General features: G+C 37.2%; 1 protein-coding gene across 1 annotated transcript in view; it reads right to left on the bottom strand.

Moving 5' to 3' along the window:
• The window catches only part of Tinag (tubulointerstitial nephritis antigen), an 85,985-nt gene extending 66,918 nt beyond the window's left edge, over nucleotides 1-19,067 (bottom strand). The window contains exons 1-3 of the mRNA XM_075967744.1: nucleotides 18,713-19,067; nucleotides 2,370-2,433; nucleotides 1,636-1,725 (exon numbers count right to left, since the gene is read on the bottom strand). Coding sequence (XP_075823859.1) covers nucleotides 1,636-1,725; nucleotides 2,370-2,433; nucleotides 18,713-19,067 — 509 coding nt within the window. The remainder of the gene's footprint in view (nucleotides 1-1,635; nucleotides 1,726-2,369; nucleotides 2,434-18,712) is intronic.
• Nucleotides 19,068-25,610: the final 6,543 nt, after the last annotated feature.

Genomic DNA, 25,610 nt, shown 5'->3' with positions numbered 1-25,610 from the left:
ATGTTTTCTACAAAAGTAGAAAGCCTATGGCTCAAAATAACTTTCCATTATACTCAAACAAGCAAATAAGGGAAAGAAAACTCTTCTTCCAAGGAAGACATTTGCCCAAAGATACCCATGTTCTTAAGAGTGCTTGCTTTCCACCCTTCTTAACAGTGGCTCCTGTGCATGCTAGAACAGTTGGAAGCTGTGCAGTTCTCTCACAGTTTCTGGGAAATTTGTCTAGCTTGGGTACAGCATTGGAATCCTTTAAGAACCCTGACTAGGGTCATTTATCAAGATGACACAAACTCTTGTGTTTGCTATGTCTTTTCAATGATTTGGATATAATTTAGGCACAGGAAACCATAATTGGTTTCCCTAGAAATACTCAAATGTCATCAAGCTATCACCTAAAATACTGGTTAAACAAAGACATCACACAGAGAACTTGAGAATGACTTCAGAATGCTAATGTCAAAAAATGTGACTTTCTGTACTTTGTGTCTTCCAAGAAAATACTTCAGGTACATTGAAATTTAGTGTTAGTATTGTCCTGAGGGACATAAAATTTTATACCTGAAAGAAATAGTACTTATATTTTAAAAATGTATCTCAGGGGCCTTTGAGATGGGTCAAGAGGTAACAGAACTTACAAGTCTGGCATAGGGAGCTCAATCCTGGGGGACTACATGGTGGAGAAAGCCCACTCCTCCAAGTTTTGCTTTAATGTCAGACATGAGCTATAGCAGGAGCATCCCAACCCTCCTACTCCCGCCCTCATCCACACACACAGACTTCTAAAAATGTCATTTTGTTCAAAAGGTCCTTAAAAATACATTACTTCACTTTTCTAGTTGCTTCAACATGGTCTTTTTATGTTTGGCATTTTGCAGAACGTCAATAATGTTATCAATGGCATATAGACTGGTAAGTGGCAGTGGAGAAATGTTAAGGCATAGATTCTCCAGGCTATTACCCTTTCATTCAGTTCTGAAATGAAAACAAATGTGGGTGCCTACATCAGGTTCCCATATATGTAAGTGGAGAAGCAATCAAATTTAATAGTCTTCAGCTGAGCACAGTTTTTTTCCCAGCATTTCCTGGTCATTTTTCTATCTTAAAATTGCGAGCAACATAGCACACCTCCACATACCGTTTGATGTCAATGTAAGTAAAACTGGTTGAATGTCAAGTCATTTCAAGAAACTGTAGATTAGTGCTACACTACAGTGTTGGCAATGCAGAGCACCATCGGACGGAGTTCATACCCTACCTAGGAAAGCTGAGCAAGGTTTGGCTTGGTTAATGCAACAACAAGAAGAAAATGATTAAACTGAATCAACCCTTTCAGCTTTCTAGTTTTACCTATCCCATGTGCTATGCATGGTCTCTCAGTATCTCACCACCACACAATGACACTGATATTTCCTAGTGCTCTAAGGCTAACATCTATGCTTTCATTTTATGTACGCATTGTATTTTAACCATTTAATGTTCACCTTGTCCACATGAAATGCACATTTTTCTAAAACTCTCATTTTCTTTCCCAATCTTTCTCTATAATTAATAGCCATGGTTAGAAGTCAACGACACACAGTATGTCTTCTGAGTAAGAGAGAACGACAGGAGTCCTATACTGAAAGATGAACTTACCCATAGTCCCCTTTATTTATGTGTTCAATTAACTCCGGATGAACAAGGCACACATTCTGGGAACATTTCCATTGCTGTCCTGAGCATGTACTGTAAAGACAAATAAACATAACAAAAGTCCTTTGACCTTTACAGAATATGTTTCCAGAACAAGAGTTACTATTGTTACATTGTTAAGTAAGTCATGGAACAAACTTCTTGATTAATGTTAGCCATGTTGTTGTTTGATTGTTGGAGAAAATAAACCATAAATCTGGAATTAGGTGCTAGTCAATGTGCTCTTATCCTCTGAAGTAACTACATAATGCATGACCCCATTGTCACTGAAGTTTAAAAGCAAATTAAAATATAGATTTGATATACATATATTTGAAATTTTTCCTGCAGGCTAATACAATTTAAGCAGCATGTTTTCATGTGTACTTACTGTGCTCAAAAAAAAACTACACTTTGTCAGCAGTCTATCAAAACATATATAATTTAGAATATGCTTAATGAGGACTTGATATATGGAGAAGGCTTTCTATAAAACATCCAATTTAAGGCTTGCATTAAATATACACATAATTACTTTGCCAAAATTAATTTCATGCTTCTGAAAATGAATGTCTTACAGCATGTGATTTTTTTTTGCCTAGAAGCATTTAAATGCATGCTTTAATTAGAAGATTGCCTCATTTCTGAAGAAATACACAGAAAATAGAGCTCAGTTCTCTGCCACTTAGATTACTTACCAGGAGTTGCAGTTTTCCTTAACTACTGATCCTTCTTCATAATGTTGGTTCCCTCTGGAGCAACCTGATCACAGGACAAGCAAACACATGAAAATTCTGAACTGAAGAAACCATATTCACATGACAAGCCATCTATGATGGTCATTAGTTGACAGAACGTGGAAAACTAGTTAGTGCCAATCTGATAGCAGTCTCCATTTGATTTGTGTTAAGGATTATATATCAAATTCTTCTATGCTCCTTCTGTGAGATTTTGTTTTTACAGTGGGCATTACATTGCAAAATAGGATGGTAAGAAGTGAAAACTAGATTATCAAGAAATTAATCACTAACTTTGCTTTAAAAATGTTTAAATTAGTAGTGTATAAACATGAGTCAATTTATGGTATTTTCTATTTTTAAATTTTAATCAGATCTTATCAGTTGACAAATGACCCGAGTTCAAAATCATAATGACCCAATACAATACAGTTTAACTGATTTCACCTAACAAATACCTTTTCTCCAATGTTTTGGTTCATGAGAATAAAAATCATGAAATAAGTAAAATTGAAGACATTTTTCATGAAAAACCAAGTACCTTGGAGAATAAAGAAGACACCAGAAAATAGAAAGATGTTCAATGTTTGTGGATTAGTAGACATAATATCGTGAAAATAGCCACCTTATCAAAAGCAATTTACAGAGTCAGTACAACCCCCATACTAACTCCAACACAACTCCTCATGGAAATTGAAAAAAAAATCTTCAATTTCATATGGAAACACAAAATATCAGATAGTTAAAACAATCCTGAATTAAAAAAAAAAAACTATGGAAATCAATGTGGTAGCTCCTCAGAAAGCTTGGAAGAGATCTACCTCTCAATCCAGCTGACACATTCCTAAACACATACTGAAAGGACTGTCCACCTTTCTAGAGAGACACTTGCTCATCCATGTGCATTGCTGCTCTATTTATAATAACCAGATATTGGAAACAGCCCAGATGCCCACCAACTCTTCAATGGATGATGAAAATGTGGTATATTTACACAAAGAATACTATCCAACTATTAAGGAAAACAAACTTAGGAAATTTGCATGTGAATAGATGAAACAAGAAAATAAGTCATCCCGAGTGAAGTAACACAGACCCACAAAGACAAATATTGTGTATTTTCTCTTATATTTGGATTCTAGATTTTCAGATTTTAGTATGTGTGCTATAATCCAAATAATCACTGAGGTTGGGCACTCGGTAAGGGACAGGAGAGGAGGGAAGGTAAGGCTTTTCCAATAAAGGGGGGATAGAATGCAACATTGTGGAGATATTTAGAGGAAACTAGAATAGGGGATCTAAGTGGGAAGAGGATATCTGGGCAAGGTAAAGGAGGGACTATGTGGAGGAACAACTAACACTGAAAACCTCTGGAAAAATCATACAGGTACATGTAATAATTATCACATGTACTCACTCATAAGTGGTTTTTAAACATAAAGCAAAGAAAACCCAACTGCAAATCACAATCTCAGAGAACTTAGACAACAATGAGGACACTAAGAGAGACATATATATTTCTAATCTACATGGGAAGTAGAAAAAGAAATTTCTCCTGAGTAAATTGGGAGCATGGGGACCTTGGGGGAGGGTTGAATGGGAGGGGAGAGGCAGGGAGAAGAGCAGATAAAAATGTAGAGCTCAATAAAAATCAATAAAATACATTACCACCAAAGATATATGTTCATATTTTTGCAGAGCATACTCTGTTCATTTATCATTTGTGTATATTAAATAAACATAAGTTCTGCTAAAAAATCATATGGGAACTTATGACCACAGAAGCCTCCTAAAATATTTATGAAAGGATTTTAAATGAATACTGAATAGCGGGAGATAATATTCCAAGTAGATATTATATGCCACCAAGTAAAACCTACAGGGCAAGACCTAGGCTATACTTTTATGAGTCATTAGCCAAAGGATCCCTTCCCAAGAATCACAAGCTTTTGCCAAGATTATTGATCATTCTTCACAGTCTTACCAGACTTATCATAAGACCCTATTACTGAAGACAATATTTCCTTATGTGATCAAACACAGAGGAATCAAGATGTCTCCCAAATAGAATCTTCACCCCTAGTGACTAGTGTTCATTGTCCTGGGAGGTACTCCACGTGCTACCTGAGAAGAAAAATAATGCTCATGTCACCCACCCGAAACATTTGCAATCTACAATAGCAACCTGCCAAAATGTTAGGAGAGTAGCCACCAACCACTTTCTGATTGGATTTAAGGTCCATTCTAATAGAGGGAACCCTGACAATGTTAATGAGGCCAAAACCCTGTGACTATATAGGTCATGGGCCTAGGAGTAACCTACTACCACTACTATTGTTCTGCTGAAGAAACATAGTAATACAATGACTTCTACTGACAATTTGTTCTGCCCATTGATGAGTTCCTGGCTTGGTCCTCCATCAGAAAAGATGAAAGTTACTACAAAGACCCACAGCTGAACAGTTTACAGAGAGCGAGAGAATAGTTTTTCAGTCCTCTGTAACATGAATGGGGGCCTGCTTGTTGTTGGGGTTTTTGTCCCACCTGGTACCCCACAACTGTTTAGCCCCAAAGAAAATCACACAGAGGTCTCCATAAATTATAAGCTGATTGGCCCATTAGCTTTAGCCTCTCACTGGCTAACTCTCACATCTTGATTAACCCATTTTTCTGATCTATGTTAGCCATGTGGCTCAGTACCTTTTTCAGTTGGGCAGATCACATCCTGCTGCTTCGGTGGTCTGGGCAGGAGTGGAAGAATTAACTTCCTCCTTCCCAGAATTTTCCTGTTCTCATTGCATCATTTCTACTTCCTGTCTGGTTTTCCTGCCTATACTTCCTGCCTGGCCAATCAGCGTTTATTTAAAACATGATTGACAAAATACAATTTTCCCACACCAATCCTCTTTCCTAAATGGCATGTCTCATGAAACCCCTTTCTTCAAGTCTCAGGAAATTGTGAGGAAGAAGCAGCAAAAAGATAATAAGAGCCAGAGGTTGTGAATGACTCAAGAAGAACAGTATCTTCCAGACATGACAGGACTAACACACAAATGCATCCACAGAGAGCAAGACAGCATGCAAACACCTGTACAGGTTCAAGCCTGATCGAGTCCCAATACTGAGAGGGAAATGGGCATGGGAGTTCACCTCTAACCAAGAAGGTATTTACAATTGATAGCCACTTACAAAGGAAAAATAAGCTTTCCACAATGATACATCACTGAGAATATCAGTCACACTTCAAGGCAGGCCCCATGATCAAGAGTAGTTAGGCAACACAAGGTGAACACCATGATATTTTGCATGTGAGATTTTTGCTGCATTTTGTTTGGTTTGGTCATTTTTAGTCTTATTTGTATTTGTTTGTTTGTTTTGATTTTCTATGTTTTTTTTTTGAGGGTGAGAGAAAGCAAAGAGACCGAAGAGTTGGATGGGTACAGAGGTAGCGATGATATGAGAGGAGTTGAGGTATGAGAAACATGATTAAAATATACTAAGTGAAAAATATTTAAGAAAAGAAGAGAAATAGGAAGAAGAGATCCAAATGCCTCTTAACTATTTACTGAAATTGATTGATAACTGGTTTATAAAGTTATGTGAACTATCCAAAAGAGACCAATGATGAATCATGATAATAAGGAAAGTATTCAATGTCCTATAATCATTGACCAGGCATTTTTCAAAAAGATAAACTCAAATAAATGGGAGATTTAACTTTAAGTACAGAGTTTGATTACTACCCAGGTGAGGTAGTTTTGATAATGAATCAGTTCAGCTATTACTGGAATACAGAATCAGACAGTGCCACGAGATAAAGAATTCTAAGGCTAAAGGTTTGTGTCAGTTGTAGAGAGTACTTACTTAACACACAGGAAAGCTTCAGTTCTGCTTGGTATACTTTAGATTTATATTAAATCTAGACTAGGCATCTCAGTAGGGGAATTGTTAGAAGTCTATAGAAATCCAGGAATACATATACATTACGTATTTCTTAAAACCTGAGACCACATGTCTATTTCAGCAGTATGTTTAAGCAAGAAAAAGTTGTCCAGGACTGAGCTCAAAGCATACCAGATGGGAAACATTCAGAATAAACTAAGAATGAATGGCCTGTAAGGAAACAGGGAATTCAATAGAGTTTGAATCTGAAAGAAAAGAATTTCTTATGAGCAAATGGTTGGCACAGGGTCTAGTGGTGTTGCTCTTGTTCATGTTACGTGACACATCCAGGGTCATCTGGGAAGAGGAACCCTCAACTGGGAAAATATCTCCAACACAGTGGCCTGTAGGCAAGTCTGTGGGACAATTTTAGACTAATGATTGATTTGGGAGGGTCACAGTGGCAGTGACAATAGACAGAGGGCATAAAAAAAAAAAAACCCGAGAAAGCAATGAGGAGCAACCCAGCAAGTAGCACTCCTCCATGGCTTCTGTTTTGGTTCCTGCCCATGGTTTTTGCCTTGAATTCCTGCTATGACCCCTTGACATGATAAATTTTAAGTTGTCAAATGAAATAAACCCTTTCTTCTCCAAGCTTCTTTTTTTTAAATGCTGTTTATCAAGTAATGGGAAACAAACCAGTACAGGCAGTCATGCACAACATTGCCAGAGATCAAGAGCAAGAAAGCAAAAATCTGGACATGTCATTCAATGCTGGAGAAGTTGTCAAGAGCCTCATTAGAAAGGGGTCAGAGGAATAGCAAAGAGAGGAAGCCTGTCAGAATAAGTTGATGAGGAACTTGAAAGAAAGAAAGCGAAATCGTTCTTTCAGATATTTTGCCATTAAATGGACAAAACAAAATCTATATATAAAGAACAGAGAAAAGGAATTTAAATTAAATTAAAAGACTTTTTGATTGCATTTAGAAGACTGAGGTGTGTGTGTGTGTGTGTGTGTGAGAGAGAGAGAGAGAGAGAGAGAGAGAGAGAGAGAGAGAGAGAGAGAGAGAGAGAGAGAGAGAAGTGGGGGGATTGTAATACTAAGGAGCACTTGAGAAGACAAAGGAACTCCAGGACTTCAAGGTCACAAGAGGGAATCGGTTCAACTGAAATGAGAACCAAGATGGAACTAAAACAGGCCTAATCCTATGATGATGGAAGCATAAAACAATACCATTTTTCAGTTAAAATGTATATGAAGTATATTCAAGCGAGTTCACCCAATTATTTTTACATATCATTCATATAACAGTTTTGTCAAAAACATTACATTAAATTAAAAATAAATCTAATGACTACTGAAATTAAGGGAGTCTTACAACTTTCACAGCTTTTAGAATTAGATAAATCAAACGTGTGGAGAGGGAAATAGTTGGTCTTGTTGCCTCAAGGAAAGATAATAATATGGTGTCTGTGATTTTCTTTAAGACACTTCATCACCTTGTGTTATAAATATCTGTGTGGGCTGAAGCGGCACCGGAGGAAAGACAGTAACTTGCTGTAATCAGGAATCTGCACCCCAGGGGTATGCCCTAGCATGCATTATAAGAGGCCAGACTTGAGGCTAGCTGCTTTGAATGCTTACCTCATCCACATTTTCAGCACCAGAATTAGCATAGTGAATATAAAAATGGGATTTTTTTGGTAAAAGTAGTGGCTTTTTAATAAGCACAGTGGATCTAAATAGCCCACATTGGTTAAGTTAATAGCATCCAATTTATGTGGTGAGCTAAAATATTTCAGTGTCACATTGTACCTCTCAACTCAGAGTTCATATTTATCTATATATCCTTAAGGACAAATTGTACACAATTGTGGACCTCGTACCCTCAGATTGATCTTTTCCTGCATACAGTCCCATCATTTAAGAAGATTTGCCAAACTGATACCTACTCAAATGGTAATAGAACCTCTGTAACAGGAGCATGTGTTCTTCCAGTAATTATTTTTCAAGAAATGAATTCCTAACAGGACAAAGACTTGAAATTTCACCCAGCTCAGAGAGGTTATGTGAATTTGCTTGTATTTATCACCAATGCATTTTTTTGGAATGGTCATTCCAAAATGAGAGAATTTGAGAAAATGATTGTCATTGATCTTCATTCAAATATTGTTACAGAAGTTGCAAAGGGATAAAGAAACTCATTCAAATCAAGAATTCAAATATGTCAGTGATAAACACATGCGTGCATGCATGTATGTGTGTGTATGTGCTTGCATGTATGTGTATGTGTGTGTATGTATGTGTCTCTGTGTGTGTGTGTGTGTGTGTGTGTGTGTGTGTGTGTGTGTGTGTGTGTGGTTTATTTGCCCATGCTGGTGGTTTTTTAAAGTCTGTCACTATCACTGTTTCTGTATTTGAAATTCCCAAGTTACTAGATACAATGCTGCACATAAGGAAGGAAAGGATGTAATTAATGTATGTCTTGCTTCCATTTTATATAAAATTGATATATTTATCTTTATTCCTTAAGATAATGCAAAATGTCAGGGTTTTTTTATTTAAACACTTCCCAGGACAGAAATAGAAACCAGCATATAACTTGGTCATATGAAGTTAATAAATCACTGTGTAATAATGTAGGAAACATACAATATAGAGAAAGCCTGGAAACAAAAAAAAATGCTTTGCACATGAAAAATTAGTGTAAATCATAACTATTTTCTTTTTTAGTTTACTTTACACATTTCTTCAATTTCATGTAATGCTCTTTTCAACAAATTATTTTCCAAAGGAAGACAAAACAAAAGGAAAAATTACCTTTCTTGAGAGCAATTATAGTCTAATGTGAGCTTTTTTCTACTAATTGAAATGAGTAATTAACTGCTCCTATCCATAATGAATGGAGTAAAAGTTCTCTCTGGAACATAAATTCTACCTAAAATATATCTCTGTGTTGAAATCTTTGAAATATTCCCCTCTCAAGCAAAAATTGGTGTTGAAGAGGTAGCAATTACTTTTCAGAATGGACTACATGTTTTAAATAGGAAAAGTCTGGATACACTTATTGTATCTGCAGCACTGTAGCTGAGTCAGGCATTACAGGCTCATACCTGTAATCCCAGAAAGTAGGAGGGAAGCTTCGGTTGGAAAACTTGCTGACTTTAAGACCTGTGTCATCTATACAGGTCAGCTTAGGCTTCAAGGTGAAAGTCCGTTTCCTTTGTCAGTGAGAGAGGAGAGTGAATTATAACTTATTTTTTATAATATTAATATGCAAACTGATAGTAAATTGACCTAAGGTATACATGGATCCATAATACTCAGGAAACTGAGGCAAGATATTTAACTGAGTCCAAGAATTAAAGCCTAGAGTGCAAAACAAAGCAAAACCTAATCTCAAAGTAGGAGATAGTTATATTTCGTTGAAATTGTGACTTAAAAAATGCAAGCACTAAGATAGGCATGATCTTACATGATTATTAAATTTTCTGAGAGATTTCAATGATTGTTCACAATATCATTTTTACAAGCCCCATACTTATCTTTTCTGGCACATTATATTTATTAACCACTGCAGGACAATCTACCTTCCAGATGATGTTGTAGGGTTACACTGTTGTCCATGTAGGTCACCAGATTATTACTCTTTTACAACCGTTCTAGTTGTTTCATAGGCTACAATCTTCTTACCCACATACATCATATGTTTCTCGAGATGTGAGACTTTATAATATAAAAAATATAATACAATTATAATATAATAAATAAATTTATATAATATAAATTAAGAGTATAATACGTTTTTATTAGCACATCAATGCTTACTTCATGGATACACTAAACGCTTTAAATACCATCAATAGCTTTTACCAGACTGTCACCTTGAAAAAAAATGTAAGAGTTACCTGAAAATAAGAAAATGATGTTCCACTATTTGACAAATACAGTTTAACATCTACCTCTTGCATGAAAAAACATGCTTCTTAAAATGTGTTTATTCATTAAAATTATATTGTTGACATTACTTGTTGACAACTTCTATATCTATATCTATGTATGTATATGTATATACACACACACACATATAACAGATAAAGAACTATAGGAAAGAAAGGAAAGCTGGGAGCAGGAAAGGAGGTCGTCCCCAAGGAAGAGGAAACCAACTGGTTATCCACTGCCAAACTGTCAGTTGCGAAGTCATAAGCACACACACAAAAAAATCTTCATATGGACTGAGAATCTTACATTTAGGAATACATATGTATATTGCATTCATGTAATAACAATAAAAAAAACATGAGTTTGAAGGAAGAAGTGTATGGGAGGGTGCAGAGGGAGACAGGGAAGGGAGAAGTGTTATAATTATATATTATCTCAAAACTAAAACAAATGAAAAGTTAAAATTATGTCAAAATATTACTTGATGAATATTGCATTCAAAAACATAAAAATTTTCTAGATAACTATTTCTAATAGGAATTGAACTTGAAGAAGAACAATAACTTTACTAAATCACCATAACCTCTAACTGCATTCTAATATTTGTCCTTAGACCCACAATAAGTTGGGCCTTCCCTCCTCATCTACCAAATGTCTCTTTGCAGCAGAGACCATTACAGAAAAACCAAACTGATGAAAACGCAGAGTTATGGAGCCCAGTCTCAACTATATCTGGAACATAACTCCTACGCCTAAGGCTCAGGGACCATTGTGAGGGATGGGTGGAAGATTATAAGAGCCAAAGGACCAGGGAGTTTGTTGTGAGGCTTTCTCCTGAGAATGTCGATGTCAAGCCCACTAATATGACTACCTAGACATGGGCTTAATGATGATGATACAAACAGACATGCAAACATGAATGGAGAAAGCCTGTGAAGCCTCAGCCCGACACAGAGATCTATAGACAACTAAGAGATGCTGAGAGGAGAAGAAATAGTCATACCCAGGGAAGAGTACAACAATTGGCTATCTAATACTAAATAGTCATGAAAACATACACACTGAAGTAGCATTAGACAGAGTAGGTTGTGTTTAGGAATGTGTACATGTTATATGTGTGTGTGTGTATACATATACATACATAGATATAGATATAGAAGTTGTCAACAAGTAATGAAAAAAGGAAAAAAGGAGGCCATGAATTTAGACAGGAGCAAAGAGAGATAGATAGAAGGGTTTGAACTGATGAAACTTAAGAAGAAATTTATGCAATTATATTATACTCTCAAAAAATTGAAAGATGAAAGTTCTAGGATGATATGCAAGATGATGGATGGAAATAGAGACAGAGACCCACACTGGAGCACTGGACTGAACTCCCAAGGTCCCAATAAGGAGCAGAAGGAGGGAGAACATGAGCAAAGAAGTCGGGACCACGAGGGGTGCACCCACCCACTGAGACAGTGGAGCTGATCTACTGGGAGCTCACCAAGGCCAGCTGGACTGTTACCAAAAAAGCGTGGGATAAAACTGGACTCTCTGAACATGGCGAACAATGAGGGCTGATGAGACGCCAAGGACAATGGCACGCGGTTTTGATCCTACGCAATGTGCTGGCTTGGTGGGAGCCTAGCCAGTTTGGATGTTCACCTTCCTAGATATGGACGGAGGGGGAGGACCTAGGACTTACCACAGGGCAGGGAACCCTGACTGCTCTTTGGACTGGAGAGGGAGGGGAAGAGGAGTTGGGGGAAGGGGAGAGGGGTGGGAGGAGGGGGAGAAGAGTGGGAGGAGGGGGAGAAGAGTGGGAGGAGGGGGAGGGAAATGGGAGGCTGGGAGGAGGTGGAAATTTGTTTTTTTTTCTTTTCTTTATTCTCCTTTTATCAATAAAAAAAGAAAAAAGAGGAAAAAAATGAAAGAAATAATTTAAAATGCATTTATTCTTTACAATTATACAGAAATAAGATTATTATTTAATTTCATAAATCTGTCATTCAAAAAACATAAAAACTTTCTGGAAATCATTTGATACTAAAGAAACCAATATTTAGTAGGGTGCTCAGGTGATCTTCATGTGCTGTAACTAGAACACAAAAAATAACCATATCCTTTCCATAGCTACTTACACAATCCATGCAGAATATCTACCCCATTAAACAAGGGGGTACAAAATAATGGACAGATTAAAGCCTGAAGGGTACAGGAACTTTCATGCAATAGTAAGTTCTCAATAATATTACTTATTATTGTAATAAGAAAGAGGAATAGAAGTGTTAATAAGAAGCATGGTATTTTAAAAAGGTCTGGAAAATATCTACTATGGGTAGTAAGTTCCCATGTGGCATTAAATGAATTTCTCCTATATACAACATTCAAACATACACTATTTGGGATAATGCTTACAAAAAGAATCCCACCTCTGACTGATTCTCGACATAGAGCTCTATAAAAAGCCCATACATTCTCATTGAGTTATTAATATAGATTGTCACATAATTTGACTTTAATAGTTCCTTTATAAATCATTTCAATGTGATAGAATAAACAAGTTCGACTACAAAGGCAGCTCTGAACCTTCTTATACTTTCCAAGAAATCACTGTCTTTTAAGCCTAAAATACATAGAGTTGTGTCCCAGGGCTACTGTCTACACTTATGCTAGTTGGGCCTTGGACACAGCCAGAATTTTAATCACAGAAACTATAGTTGCAATTGCATTAAATGAGAAAAGAGGGCCAGGGAAGAAATAGGGATTGTAGGATATGGTTGAGTGGAAACTACATGCATTCCCAAAGAGTGATACCCATACTCACAACCAGCAGAAAGACCCAGCATCATCCAGCCTTCCAGATCCCCATGGGTAGCTAGTAATTTATATTCAATAGTGAAAACATTGATTTCAAGCACTTGTAATCCATCTTAGTGGTATTTTCTGTTATATAATCACATTGACTTTAATAATTAATTTCATTTTTACAGTTTGTTTCACATAATTTTTTAAAGTATTAGCAGGGAACTTCTTATTTAGTAGTTGTGAAGATAACACATCTACAGGGCCTGTTACTAGTCTTGAAGAAATAGAGCTAACATTTCCTCATTATTCGTGACATTTATTTTGTAATTTCTTACTTGCAATAATTAGTTGCATTATTATTTCTAAAAAGGAGAATTGGGAAATTTGACAGGTACCATCTGAACAAATATGAAATAGTGATAGCAAGAACTAACTCTACATATATCACTGGGTCTACAACTCAATGGTAGAGCCCTTACCTAGTATGTCTGAGGCCCTGGGTTTATCCTCTAATAATGCATGAACATCATAAATTAGCATGATATATATGGCTACTGTAAAATTATTTTATCTAAAGACTTCTTATAATAATCTTAGTAAGAGGAGACATACTCTCTACTATTGGATGGAATATCAAGCTTTACAAGTGCAATGATCTTGTGACCAGAGACGTGGAAGAAAAGGAGCGGGGAGATATAGAAAGTGTTGATAAGTGGTATTGCATCATAGTTAAATAGGAATAGGAAGTCCTGGGTGTGTTATTTCCCAGTGGAGGGGGACAGACAGAATGCGCCTGTATGTCACATTCACTAGAAGAAAGGCAATTGAATGTCTTAAACATAAACAAATGATAAACTCTAAACTTTATTTAAATACTATACAATATATATGTGTACAAAACATCACATTACACCCTTAATACTTTTAATTTATGTCTTGTGTCAGTTAAAAAGTAAATTTAACTTAAATAAAATTTACAAACCCTAAGCAATTATTCTCATAGGCTTAACTTGTTTTAAATGAAAAGTAACTTATTTTAAAGGACTAAGTACCTATCCTGTCTTTCTAAAAAGAAAAAAAAAGAGTTCTAGATGTGAAGGCAAAGTGAGAAGCTGTTCATGGTCAGAAGCAAATCATGGGAAGAAAGCCCAATATGAGATAGCAAGAGAAGTTCAGACCTATCAGTAATCAGGGAGAAGCCAGTTTCTACTGTTCTTCTAAAGAAAGGTTGCAACACTGGATATTTAAAATATCGGGTAAATGAATTTGTATACAGTGCCAGATTGGGACTAACAGACTGGAATAGACAGTCTTGAGAGCCAGGAAGCAGTGCATGTTCCATTGCTAGGATCCACAGTGTTTTTGTTTGTTTATTGTTTATTGGCACATAGTTTCAGGAGCAGACTTGTGAAGGGAGTGGAAATATAAGAACCAGAGGTGGGAGGAGCGCTGTAATACGCTGTCTACTGGACGTGGTATAACTGTTGTACCCACAAACTCACAGGAGCAATGGCTACTTGCATGAGACCTGCTCAAGACTGGGCACGTTAACAGTCTATCACAGAGCAGGGAAGGACATGTGAGACCCCAATTATCATTGAGAGCTACAGACTTCAGTGTCTACCTGGGATAAAGACTCACAGTCCCCTCAGCTACACAGGCTCTAGTGAGTACTCCTTACTGCACCCAGGCTCTTGAAGGCAACAGTAACTAAACACGGTAGGCCCACACACATGAAAACAGGAGGTGAGTTTGATGGAAAGAAGAGGTTCTGTGAGTTGGGAAAGTAAATAAGAGGGTAACTGGAGGAAACTATGATAAAAGTACATGATACCATGACACTGTAAAAGAATAATTTAAATAAAAATAAGTTATTTTAGTATGTTGAGACCAGGAAAAGCATTTTTATTTTTAAGATAAGAATTATTATTTATACGATAGAGTAAAACAGAATGGGATGATTTGCAACAATGGAAAAGTTCAAATAATTTTTAAAATTTTTATAAGATTTTATAGTAACCTAGTTTTGTTATAAATTTTATTATTATGGGTTATGACAAAAAAACTTCTGAAAGCATGTCCTTAGAGAACCCTTATGCACACTAAACATATGTGTGTGCATATGTTTATGCACAAATATGCACACTAAAAAGGGAAGAATGCTACTTATGCCTCTGTGACACACAAAAATTATCCAATTTTTGTTAATTTTTTAATTATCAAAATTATCAATTTTTAAGACTGGTTTTTAAAGAGAAATTTTACATGAGACTCTGCCCCAGACTTTGCCATGGTTGCAAATACCCATTCATTTCGGAGAGAACAGAAGGGAAATAACAAGAAAGGGGCATCACAGAGGTCCAGTCATACGCAAAGACACACCCAGACCCTTAGACATCGTGCGGTTTGACAACAGCAAAAACCAACATTGTCTTTAACAGAAGGAAGCTTAAAATTCATAGTTCAGATATATAAAATCAGTCCACATGGTTTATAATGGCATATAAGTATACAGTGTATCCTCAATAACTTTAATTAATTCAATTCTCTCCATCCAGAGTTGATACAGAGGAGAAATAACATTTCACTTTGCAAAATCACTGTCTATGGACTAGACACACATTGATAGAGAGGCAGTATGCAATATAAGACCTTGAACACTTGTCCATAGTACTCAGTGTCCCTACCTAATCTTTCTTTCCCCCCTGCCTAGTTACTGATTCTGCACTGTACAGTTTCTTACAAACTCATCAACCCCTGAAAACACTGAAATGTTGCCTGGCTCATTCATCCTCTAGATGACCCATTCATCTCTTCTGTCTCAGTTCTATTGTCCTGGGTTCTAGTTGATTGAGTACATTCCTCTCACAAATACTGCCCTCGGGTATCATCAACTTTTTTGAGTTCCTCTAGGGTAAGACTATGTCTTTCAAAGTTCCTGTTCTTACAGCATCTGATCCTAATTACTGCGAGGCTTGTCCATGCCACTTGTTTCCTCACCCTCCCATACAACTCCAAATCTGAAGCATAGATTAGTTGACGAACAAACTCAAAACTTAGGACTGAGGCCTGATATTTAAAGATTATCAAGAGCTTCAAGATGGCACCAACTGAGCGTGAGAGTCCTCTGAGAATGGGAAGCTCTTTGGTTACATAGTTACACTTCTGAGACACTTCATACCCATTCCAAAGTAGCATCTCTTGATAAATTTTAGTAAACAAATGTGATTCCAAATGCCCAACATGACCTAAATGATCTGACATACAATAACTTACAGTCACCTCTCAAACTTATCTCCTGTCCCCCACCTTTCCCTCATCATGACTATCTAAAAACAATGGCTTCCTTCCAGTTGTTAAACAGGGCTATGGTCTTCACGCTCAGATCTGTAACATTCTTGTGCAAACTGTTCTCCAATTCAACCCCTTCTTTATCATGTGGCAGCTTGAATGTTTGTACTTGGTCATCATCCAGTGAGACAGAAGGCATATAGCTGGCTACATATTAATATTCTCACATATTCTATTATTAATATATTAGTATTCTACATATTAAAATTCTCAATTTGTGTGTGTGTTCTTAGGCACGGGCATATTTGTGTGTGTGTGTAGATCAGAGTTTAACCTCAATGTCATGCCTCGGGAACTATCATCTTACTTTTAAGATAGGGTCTGTCTCTGTTGTGGAACATGTACAATTGACCAGCTGGCCACTGAACCCCAACATCTTCCTACCCCTGCCTTTCTGGTCAAGAGACCATAAACACATACCACCATTCCTAGTTTTTTATGTGGCTTCTAGATGTCTAACACAGGAGTTAAGGCTTTCAAGGCAAGTGCTTTCATTATTGAAGCTATTTCCTCAGTCCATAGAAACATTCTTTTCTCAAAAGAATACATCACTATTTACAGCCTCTCAGTAAATTTCCTACATTTTTCCCTTCCCATCCAATTTGACTAATGTTATAACAATAAGACCTTTCACATTGCCTGGCACAACAGTGATACGTGATGAATTATTGAAGGAAGACTAGACGTCTCAAGCACAATAGAGTATCTGCCACTTTGTAAAATAAACATTTACTGAGAAGTCTGGTGGTAAAATTAAAACCTGAACTAAATGGCAATTCTGTGGACAATTTGAAATGATAAATACATTTTGAAAGGAACATTTTTAAAACTTACAAACAATATGAATTTAATATGAAAATAAGAGCCTTCAATACCATCTCCATATTGAATTAGGGTCTTAAAGTTCCTTCTAACTATAAGTTCTAGTCGTTTAGAGACTCCAAGTTCTAGACCCATTTATAATTGTGTGACAAAGCTCTGATCAAGCAAAGACTTCTGATGAAGAGATCTGGTGCCATGAGATCTTCATCTAGGGAAGTGTATAGGGTACATTTGTCCACAGGGTTTTGTTATAGTAACTTCTGAAAATTAATATCGATTCTCATATAATTACATCTGGGTAGCAGATACTAATATTCTACTTACCTTTCCACACATCATTTCTATTTACTATCTGGGTCTTAGACGCTCACAAGACTAGTCTATGTGACCCTCTTTTCTCTTTAATGATTTTTATTTTAGACAGGCTCTCATAGCCTGGCAGAGGTAGCACAAGCCTTTAATCCCAGCACTCAGGAGACAGAGGCAGGTGGATCTCTGTGAGTTCGAGACCAGCCTGGTCTACAAGAACTAGTTCCAGGACAGGCCCCAAAGCTACAGAGAAACCCTGTCTTAGAAAACTAGAAAATAAAAACAAAATAAAGATAGGCTTTCATGCAACTCAGTCTGTCCTCAGTCTCACTGTGTAGCTGAGGGTCACCTTATACATGTCATCATCCTTCCTCTACCTCTAGAGTGCTAGGCTAACAGAAGTGTGCTACCAATGTTCACTTGTATGGTGCATGTGATCAAACCCAAGACATCATACAAGCTAAGTGAGCATTCTACCAACTGAATCACATTCACACCCCTCTCTCCAGTAGACTTCAAATTTCCAAAGTGGTGAAACAAGATAAAAACATACTTGAAGAATTTATTATCCCTAGGCAAGGATAGTACCTAGTTCTATTTTGCTTTAATTTGTTTTATTGTAATTGCTGATACCATGTCCTCTAATGTCACAGGTTCATGAGCCTGACAAAACATAAATAAAATGTTACATGGGGAGAATGTCTAATGATCAACTTTGTAAATTTCACAAAATTCTCTATAAAATCTACACTCAAATGCTTGAGAGTCACAATGAGTACATAACTGAAAGTTTTAAACAGCATGTATGTTGAAAGAAATTTCAAAACAGAATCCAAATCCACACTTACTACACTCAGACCTGAGCTTTCCCAGTGATGTCAGTACGGTACAGAAGCCCTGTATTTGAACCAAAGAAACTTTAAAAAGCCAACAAAATTTGTTGAAATAATCATTTTCATTCCACTGAAGGACAGAATGAAGAGGAAGAGAAAAGAGAGGAGAGGAGAGGAAAGGAGAAAAGAGAAGAGGAGAGGAGAGGAGAGGAGAGGAGAGGAGAGGAGAGGAGAGGAGAGGAGAGGAGAGGAGAGGAGAGGAGAGGAGAGGAGAGGAGAGGAGAGGAGAGGAGAGGAGAGGAGAAAGAAGATAGATAAAACTATCAGACCTGATGAATAGGAAAATGTTCAAACACATTCCCAAAACCTACCTTCTGGATCTGAAGACTGTTTGAGAGGAAGCCATTCTTTTTCTTCACGGCAAAATGACTTGTAATCAGGACAGCAGTCAGGGTTTTCCCTTTCACAAAAGCTGTCACAGTAACACAATGCATTGACTTCATAGAACGGAGTGACACAGGTATCGTCTCTGTCTTCACAACAGCCGAAGAGTCTACAGTATTGCCCTCGGAAAATGGCCCTTTTGTGTCGAGCACCTTTGGAAATGGTGTGATTTCTAGGGAAATATGGTCCTGGATCCACTTCTCTTTGCGATAAAGAATGGGTCTCGGCATAGAGTTCTGTCACCAGATAAGAGAAGATTAAGATCTTATATTCGGTCCACATTCTCTGGACGAAGGTTCAGCTTCCACTTTCTGCTATCTCTGCTTCCAATCTTGGTTTTTTTTTCCCCCTTAAAGTCTGATCTCTAATCATCAGAAAAACTCAGCCTGGACCTTGAGACTGATTCTTTACTTGAGCTTCTTATGGTTAAACATTAATAAAAACTTTCGGTGTTTGCACAAGATAATATAAGTGTTAGAAATAGACTACTATAATTTATCTAAAGTCAAAAATGTATATTTTATACAATGTTACAAAGTATGACCATCAAAAAAGCAATCCATCTAAAATCTTAAGTATAAATGCTACATGGGATATTACTTGTCCCTCAGAAATTCTAGGTGTCTAAGTCTAGGAAAACCTCTAGTATATGCATGTCCCAAAGTATAGTGACGTGCAGAAAAGTCAACTATACAATTATTCATTTTACCTACTAAATGTGACTAAATAGTGACTAAATCCAAGCTCTCCCAGTGTCGCTTGCTAAGATGTATCCCATTGACAGCAGCTCCAGTGAATTACACTCTCATGCATTGGCTTCATTTCCCATCTGCACCTCATTTACCCACTACAAGCACTTTAAGATTTTAGGCTTGCCAAAGCCCTATTCAGCAAGAGTACTCTGAGTTTGACCTTACTTCTCCCCTCTACCTAGCATCAGTAAGAAACTGAACATTCTGAGAAGCATTTGCAGCCAAGAAATGTCAGGTTTGCCTGCTAAGCAACTGTGGGTGATGGAGCTGTAGGGGACACTCAGAGGTTGAGATGTCTGGTATTCTGTGAAGTTATGTGTTTACAACAGATCTTGCCAGGCTTTATTTATTCATTAACTACAGTAACTGCCTTTGGACGTGGGATAAATAACCAGCAGGTAATGATTCAGCAAGAGTGGCAGAGTAGACTGTTGAAAAGGATCTCCCTTAGCAGGCAGAAATGTAGACTTGCGTCCCCAAGCAATTTACTGGTTCTAGGGCTTGGGAATCACTATTTACTTATATATCTCTCAAATATTTCCCTATAAAACAAGGGTTCTTCTTCTCTGTGGCTATTTCATAACTTAGCCCCTTCACCTGCATATTTCCAGACCTTGCTCTGCCTTTTTTTCTCCTCATCCTCTCCCTGAATATGTCACTTCCTTTAAGTAGTCAACTGTCTGGGTAAAAACAAGTGTAATTCTTCCCATATGTTTAAAAGATTCTTCACCATCTTGGTATCACTGGTTTGTCTTCCATCCTACTTCCTGACCAGTAGCTGGTGATTCTACCTTTTGCCTTGTGCTGACTCACCAAACTTTCCTACCATGTATGAGCTTCTTGGTACTATCACTAGAACCCAATCTCTCAGGTGTGGTGGTGATGCTCAGAACTCAGGAGATGAGGCTTTTGCATCAGGAGTTCAAGACCATCACGAGCTACATAATCTGGGACATATGAGAACATGCCTCAAAAGAAGAAGAAGAAGAAGAAGAAGAAGAAGAAGAAGAAGAAGAAGAAGAAGAAGAAGAAGAAGAAGAAGAAGAAGAAGAAGACAACTATGCAACTACTACTTTTTACCACAGATCAGAAGTTTGGAGTGAGGAATTAATTCTCTCAATGTTCCTCATCTTTACACTTGCTAATTCTAAATATTGGTATCTCTTCAGCATACCAATTTAATTTCTTTTGTGAATATACCCACAATCTTTGTATACATACTACACACACACACACACACACACACACATACACACACACACACACACACACACACACCTCAATACAAGGCAGATAATCTAATAGTTATGTTTTATTTTTTTGTTGAAGGATCTCTGTATTTTTTTCTCCATTTTGTTTGCATTACTACCAACAGCATATAATTTCCCTTTTCTCCATATCAACATGAATATTTGCTAATTTTTTCTTTTGATTGTAACCATCCTAGCAGATATGAGTTGATCACGGCCTTAATTAGGATTTCTATTGCTGTGAAAAGACACCATGACCATAGCAACTCTTAAAAAAAATGTTGAATTGGGATGGCTCGCTTAAAGTTTCAGAGGTTCAGTCCATTATCATCATGGTAGGGAGCATGTGGCAGGCAAGACAATGTGGTAGTGGAGAATCAGCTGAGAATCAAACATCTTAAAAACAGTAGAAAATCAACTGAGATACTGTGCAGTATCCTAAGCATCGGAAACTTCAAAGCCTACCCCAAAGTGACTCACTTTCTCCAAAAAGGCCATACATACTCCATCAAAGCCATACCTCCTAATAGTGCCACTCTCTATGAGATAATGGCATTCAAACTGCCACATTCTACTCCCTGGCCCATATAATCTTCTAACAATATCATAATGCAAAACACATTTAGTCCAACTTCAAAAGTCTCCATAGTCTACAGTATCAACTATGTTTAAAAGCCTAGCATTAAAAGTCTCTTCTGGGATTGATGCAATCTCTTAACTACAATCAAAAACAAAATACAGATCACATACTTCCGGCATATAATGGCACAGTATATACATTACAATTCCAAACGTATAAAAGGGAGCATAGTGAGAAAATATTGGAACAAAGCAAAACCAAAAATTAGCTGGGGAAACTCCAAACTCTGAATCTTGATAAATGATGTCGAAACACTCTTTAGATCTCCAACTCCATTTAGTTTTGTTGACTGCAACACACTTCTTTCACTATTTTTAGCTCTCAACCAGAACCACGTGACCAAAACTACCAAGTTCTGCTGCTTAATAAGGTTGGAGTATGGCCCCTATTCAATTACATCTTCACCAACATTTTGTCCTTCACTGCCAAGCTTGGCTGTCCTAAAATTGGATCTCTAGATCAGGCTGGCCTCAGACTCAGAGACCTTCCAGCTTCTGCATTCTCAGTGCTGGGAAAAAAGGTGTTCCCCACCACCCATGATTTTTAGCTTTTCTTTAGTTTTTCCGCGAGTAGGAAACTTAGTCAGGTGGGAGCTTGTCCTGATCTTACCCCTCTCTTTATTCCAGTTCTTAATCCATTTATCTCCTCGAACACAGAATTTAGCTCCATTCCACTTCCTGGTGTTCTTTTTTTCCTCAAAATTTACATTTTGTAATTTGCCCTACTCAGCTTACTCCTTATTATAAATATTTAAGCATGCACGCTAGTAACCACATGACAAAGTCTATGCTAGGCTGTTTTGAGATTTCTTCTTCTAATAGAATTAACCTAAAACTCTCAGGCAAGCCCTTTGGAAAGAGTAAAAAGCAGCCACTTTCTTCACCAAAATATTACAATAACAATCTCTCAGTAGTATACTAAAACTTTTTTCCTCTGAAACTTCTTGAGTGAGCACCCCACAGTTCATCAAATCACACTCAAAACCACTGTTTTCCAAGTCCTACTAGTATGGTTCATTAAGCAGCACTTAAAATGTTCAACTGCTTTTATAATACACAATCCAAAAGTCCATGTTTCTCCAAATAAAAACATGATCAGGTCTACCACAGCAATACCCTAGTCCCTGGTACCAACTTCTGTCTTAGGGTTTCTACCGCTGTGAAAAGACATCATGACCGTGGCAACTCTTATGAAGAAAACATTTAGTTGGGGTGGCTCCCTTAGAGTTTCAGAGCTACAGTCCATTATCATCATGCCAGGAAGCATGGCATCAGGCAGACAGATGTGGTACTGGAGAAATAGCTGAGAGTCCTACATCTTGCAAGCAATAGACAATCAACTGAGAGACTGAGTAGTATCTTGAGCATTGGAACCCTCAAAGCCAGCCTCCACAGTGGCATGCTTCCTCCAACAAGACTATACATTTTCCAACATATCCATACCTCCTATAAGTGTTAATTTCTATGAGATTATAGGAGCCAATTACATCAAACTTCCACAACCACTCGTGATTTTATCTTTCATTTACGTAATAATTAATAACTTTAACCATGTTTTCTGTATTTATTGGTCATTTATTTGTATTCTTTCAAGAAACATTTATTCGTGTCTTTCCTATTTATTTTCCTTTTGTTTTAACAAAGAATTAAATTCTCCCTCAATATTTAATCCATAAAATTTTTTTAATGTGGTATAGGAGGTTCTTCTGTTTATGTGTTGGTTTCATTGGTTAATGAATAAAGAAACTGCTTTGGGCCTGATAGGGCAGAACTTGGGTAGGCAGAGAAGACAGAACTGAATGCTGCAAAGAAGTGCAGAGTCAGAGAGAAGCCATGGATTCTGCCCCAGAGATGGCCACCAGTTAGAATCTCCGGTAAGCCACTGTCATGTGGCGATACACAGATTAATGGAGATAGGTTAAACTAATATGTAAGTGTTATATGCACGGGTTAGAGCTAATGGCCAAGCAGTGTTTTAATTAATACAGTTTCTATGTGGTTATTTCAGGTGTAAGCTAGCCGGGCAGCCGGGACAAGAAAAGTAGCCCGCTCTCTACAACATTAATGGGTTTCATTATGACAATTGCATATATGAATATCATGTGCCTTGATTATCCTTATTCTCCAGGTGATGGTATTATCTGGAGAATGCTCTGTAGGTTGGTCTTGGCCCAGACAGCAGGAGTAATCTGTAAAATATGCTTGAAAATGGGTGGGGTCAAAATAGGCCATGAAGACTGTTAGTTTACACCGTACCAGATTTCTTGATACTGGTACCCCGTGTTTTCTCCTCTCCCCTTTTCATTGGTCACTTTCATTTCCCCAGTCTCCATTCTACATTCATGCCTCATATATATAATATATGAATAAAACATAGAATATGCTGTTAAATGTTTACCTAGACCAATGTTATGAAGATTTTTCAGAAATACATGTTCGACTACAGTTTGATTCCCTTAAGCTAGTAGTCGTCAGCAGAGGGTGATTTCATCTGTAGGAGTTAGGGAATGTCTGGGAACATTATCATTGTCCTGGCTGTGGAGAGCCTGCTGCCTTTGTTTAGTGGACAGTGGATAGGGACAGTACTATGCATCCTAGAGGAGAAAGAAAGAATCTGAAACATGCATATTTTCACTTTGGGCATCTGTGAATTTCCAGCAAATAGACCTCCAACAATTTTCCTCATCGTGAAAGTGACTGATGAAAAGCCATGGATATGCAAGGAGAACCACCTGTCCTTATCTGTGTCTGTGTCAGGAATTGATGGGTTTTTTTTTTTTTGATGTGGTACAAAGTGTTTTGAGACAGACAGAGTGATAGAACAGAAAAGTGGACCTGATAAAATAGCAGACCTACATGGCTTACATTCTATCAGTATTGGTAATCAACTGATTGGAAGTGTTTTCAGTAAGGGAAGATAGGAAATGTGTGCTCACTTCAGCATTCTGGGCTTCACCTTTATCTTGACAAGAGACACAGGATGGCTCCTGAGTTGATGAAGACTTGTTGGATTGGAAAGACATCTAGAGACTTGCAAGTGAAGGGATCTTTCCTCACACAGAGACTCATCAACTAAACATTGAGGCCTAAAGAACATCTCTTTGCTCCATCTGTTCTCTGTCTGAGAATCTTGTCTGAAGCCAGGCCTCCATCCAAGACATCAGAAAAGACATGTTACATATCTTTTTCCAAGCTAGTGGTCTTTGAGGAAGAGAGAATATGATGGAGGCAGGTGGCACAGGTAGAGATTTAGGAAAGAATAGTGAGGTTTCAATGATTGGTTGTGTTATAAAAATATTCACGGGATGAAAGGATATTCTTCTGCAGAATTATGACCATTAATACAGATTTAATATCCAATTATAAAATGCTGATGAAAATAGGAAAATATTAAAAACTTCATAGACCCCCCTAAGATGCAAAAGAGGATCATGTAGTACAATTCAGGATACTGGCTGAGAACTGAGCTTTCAGCAGTTTTATTCATAGCCTCCTCATATCTCATTACAGTTGCATGGATACTTTGGGTACCACTTTTCTTTTGTTTTTTTCTCATCCTCTTCTTCCCCCATGTGTGCATCAGCACAGAGCATATGACATTTTGATTTGTGAAACTGTATATTTAGATAAGCTAGGGCTTCAACACAGAAACTTCTAATAGACCAATATGACATCTTCTGAACCTGGAAAGAAGATATTCCCTGAAACCTTGCTTCACCTTCTTCCTGGATTCTACTCTTGTTGATTGATCTCCCAAATAGACAGTATTGCTAACTTTTGTTTCCTTGTGGACTATGGAGCAGTCACTCAAATTCTATAATCACAAATCCCCCCAAAAAGTCAAAATTAAATAGAAAATGAAGAGAACCACATAAAGGCAAACAATGTAGCAAAGACAAAACAACAGAAGAGAAAAGGCCAATGGAAAGCTCTCTGCAGAGCAAGGCTCCATATATGAGTCAGAACGTTTCACTTCACAACTTGAATTTCGATATATTGGAATGGAAGTAATGGAGAAAACAGTGGAATTTATTCTAGAGCTAAGAAAATGTTTAATTAATACTTCATTTCACAAGAAGCACTTGAAAAGAAGAAATAGGTTTGCTATCTCAAACTAAACATACGCAACACTTCAAGCATTATAATACTTTGAAGAAGGTAAATATTAGTCACTCGGTTTTCCT

This window comes from Microtus pennsylvanicus, chromosome 3, assembly GCF_037038515.1.
Source record: "Microtus pennsylvanicus isolate mMicPen1 chromosome 3, mMicPen1.hap1, whole genome shotgun sequence".
In the NCBI taxonomy this organism is placed as follows: domain Eukaryota; kingdom Metazoa; phylum Chordata; class Mammalia; order Rodentia; family Cricetidae; genus Microtus; species Microtus pennsylvanicus.
This window is presented reverse-complemented; position numbering and strand designations above follow the sequence as displayed.